We start from the raw sequence: 2,091 nt of genomic DNA on the forward strand, positions 1-2,091 counted from the left end.
AAAATAACAGTTGAATTCAATTCGAGTATTTGGTTAATGCTCTGAGAAACTAAAAGTACAAGCTCAACCTCAGACTCTCCAGGCCTCAGTTAGCGTTCAAATTTTGAAATTTACGCAAAACCGAGAGAAAAAGACTGACCGGACTTGAATCGATTAGATTCTGATGGGTCCGATTGCATTCACAATTCAGTTTAATTGATTTTAAGGACATCACGCAGTACTAATTTTACTTGGATAGGGAGGACAATCTCAATGCTGCAAATAGTATAAACGAACTCTAACATGGTGCATGAGTAAAAATATGATTACTTTTAGAATTTAACCAAATGCAATTACGTACATGATTAATTTGTGTACTTTTTATTTAGCATCACTTGACAGAAATAAAACATGCAGTCAAATAAATTCAGACCATCAAAACTTCGCCTGTATCAGCATTTAGATGTAAAATGTTGGACATGCAATAATGGCTTTCTATTGAGGTCGGGTGACATGCAACATTTTCCCATCTGAGATGCGTCAGTCCAACAAGTTATGCTGTCCGATATATTCGTGCAGGAGACGTTTGAACTGCTTTGTTCAGACATCTTGTTTACGGAACAATGTGATAAACATGAATGGACTGAGTTGTAAAATTTTGGCAAATTTTACACAGTCAATAACTGGTATCAAATAATTAATATTCATTGATTCTTTGTAGCAGTTCTCTGGGTCTAAACCCAGTTCTAAAGTCCTGAACTTAGGCTGTGGGCAAAAAGGAAGAACAACAATAGAGTAATGAGTCATTGGCATACAAGAACTGTTACAAAAATGAAAAGTTTCAACATTTTCTGTTTCAGCATATTGAAGTGTGTAGTATAGTACTATTCATTGACTTCTACGGAAGACTATAGTTACAAGCTCACACTTGAAATTGTCTTTAGCATCTTTATGTTTTTGAGGATTTAGACCCTTTGCTCAATTGAGATATTTGCAAAAGACTGCCAATATTTCTAAATCCAGCTTTGTGAATTAAATTTTAATTCCTAGTCTTTTAGGAAGGATTAGATGACTTTCTTAGCCCTTGAAATGGGGAAAAGATATGATAACCTGTTTTTTGTTTCTCGAACTTGACGCGTGTGGTTGGTCTATGGGAAACGGTTCTTTGGCGACTCTACTAACGTCTGAAATGAAGAAAGGTTACATACTTTAGATCAATTTCTTCTTTTGCTCTTTCCTTTGGTTTATTTTGTTCGTTTTTCCTTTTAATTCCTGTAAAGCACTTTGTATTGCCTTGTTGGTCAAAATGTAATATATAAAGAAAATTACCTTTACCTTTAAGTAATTGCGTGTTATTGGAAGACTTTATTAACAATAACTAAACACCAACTATAACGTCTTAGTCAAACATTGCACAGGGGGAAACCCTGCGGTGAACTGGACTGGACGGAGTAGAGCCATCCTCTAGCCTTCTGCCGTGGATTTAGCTAGAATGGCCCCTGATGGGTACGTGTGGCATTTTGTGTTTCAGGGGCGGGGCTCAGCGGTCGTCAGATGCATCGCACACAAGGTGTGTTCAACCATACGGAGGACTACGTGTTGCTGCCCGATGAGCGGACCATCAGCCTCTGCTGCTGGGACTCCAGAACAGCGGAGAGGAAGAACCTGCTCTCCCTGGGGCACAACAACATCGTCCGCTGCATCGTCCATTCGCCCACCAACCCAGGCTTCATGACCTGCAGCGACGACTTCAGGGCCCGCTTCTGGTACCGCCGCGCCACCACAGACTGAGCCTCGGCTGTGCCCGGTGCTCCGAGCAGCTGACTCTTTCACTTCGAGTTCATTTGAAAAACGGGGAGTGGCCTTTGTTGGAACATTTCTAGAGAAAAGCGACAGCATTCTTAATCGCTAAAGCTCAAGAGTAAAACGTCTGGCCACCACTTCCCTACAGAGAAATACGCGGAACGTCGCCGTTTAAACTGAAAGTAGGAAGCAGGAAACATCAGCTGTGATGATGTTTTTGTTTTCCCGATGACCTGTACATTGCTTCACTTTCTTTTCTGTTTTTTAAATGTCTTTTACTTAATTTTGTTTGTAATTTTGATTTTTTTT

General features: G+C 40.0%; 1 protein-coding gene across 1 annotated transcript in view; it reads left to right on the plus strand.

The window, feature by feature from the left end:
* The window catches only part of cstf1 (cleavage stimulation factor, 3' pre-RNA, subunit 1), an 8,351-nt gene extending 6,260 nt beyond the window's left edge, over nt 1–2,091 (plus strand). The window contains exon 6 of the mRNA XM_007573321.2: nt 1,511–2,091. Within this exon, the coding sequence (XP_007573383.1) occupies nt 1,511–1,770 (260 nt within the window). The 3' untranslated portion in view covers nt 1,771–2,091. The remainder of the gene's footprint in view (nt 1–1,510) is intronic.

This window comes from Poecilia formosa, unplaced genomic scaffold, assembly GCF_000485575.1.
Source record: "Poecilia formosa unplaced genomic scaffold, Poecilia_formosa-5.1.2 Scaffold325, whole genome shotgun sequence".
Lineage (NCBI taxonomy): Eukaryota > Metazoa > Chordata > Actinopteri > Cyprinodontiformes > Poeciliidae > Poecilia > Poecilia formosa.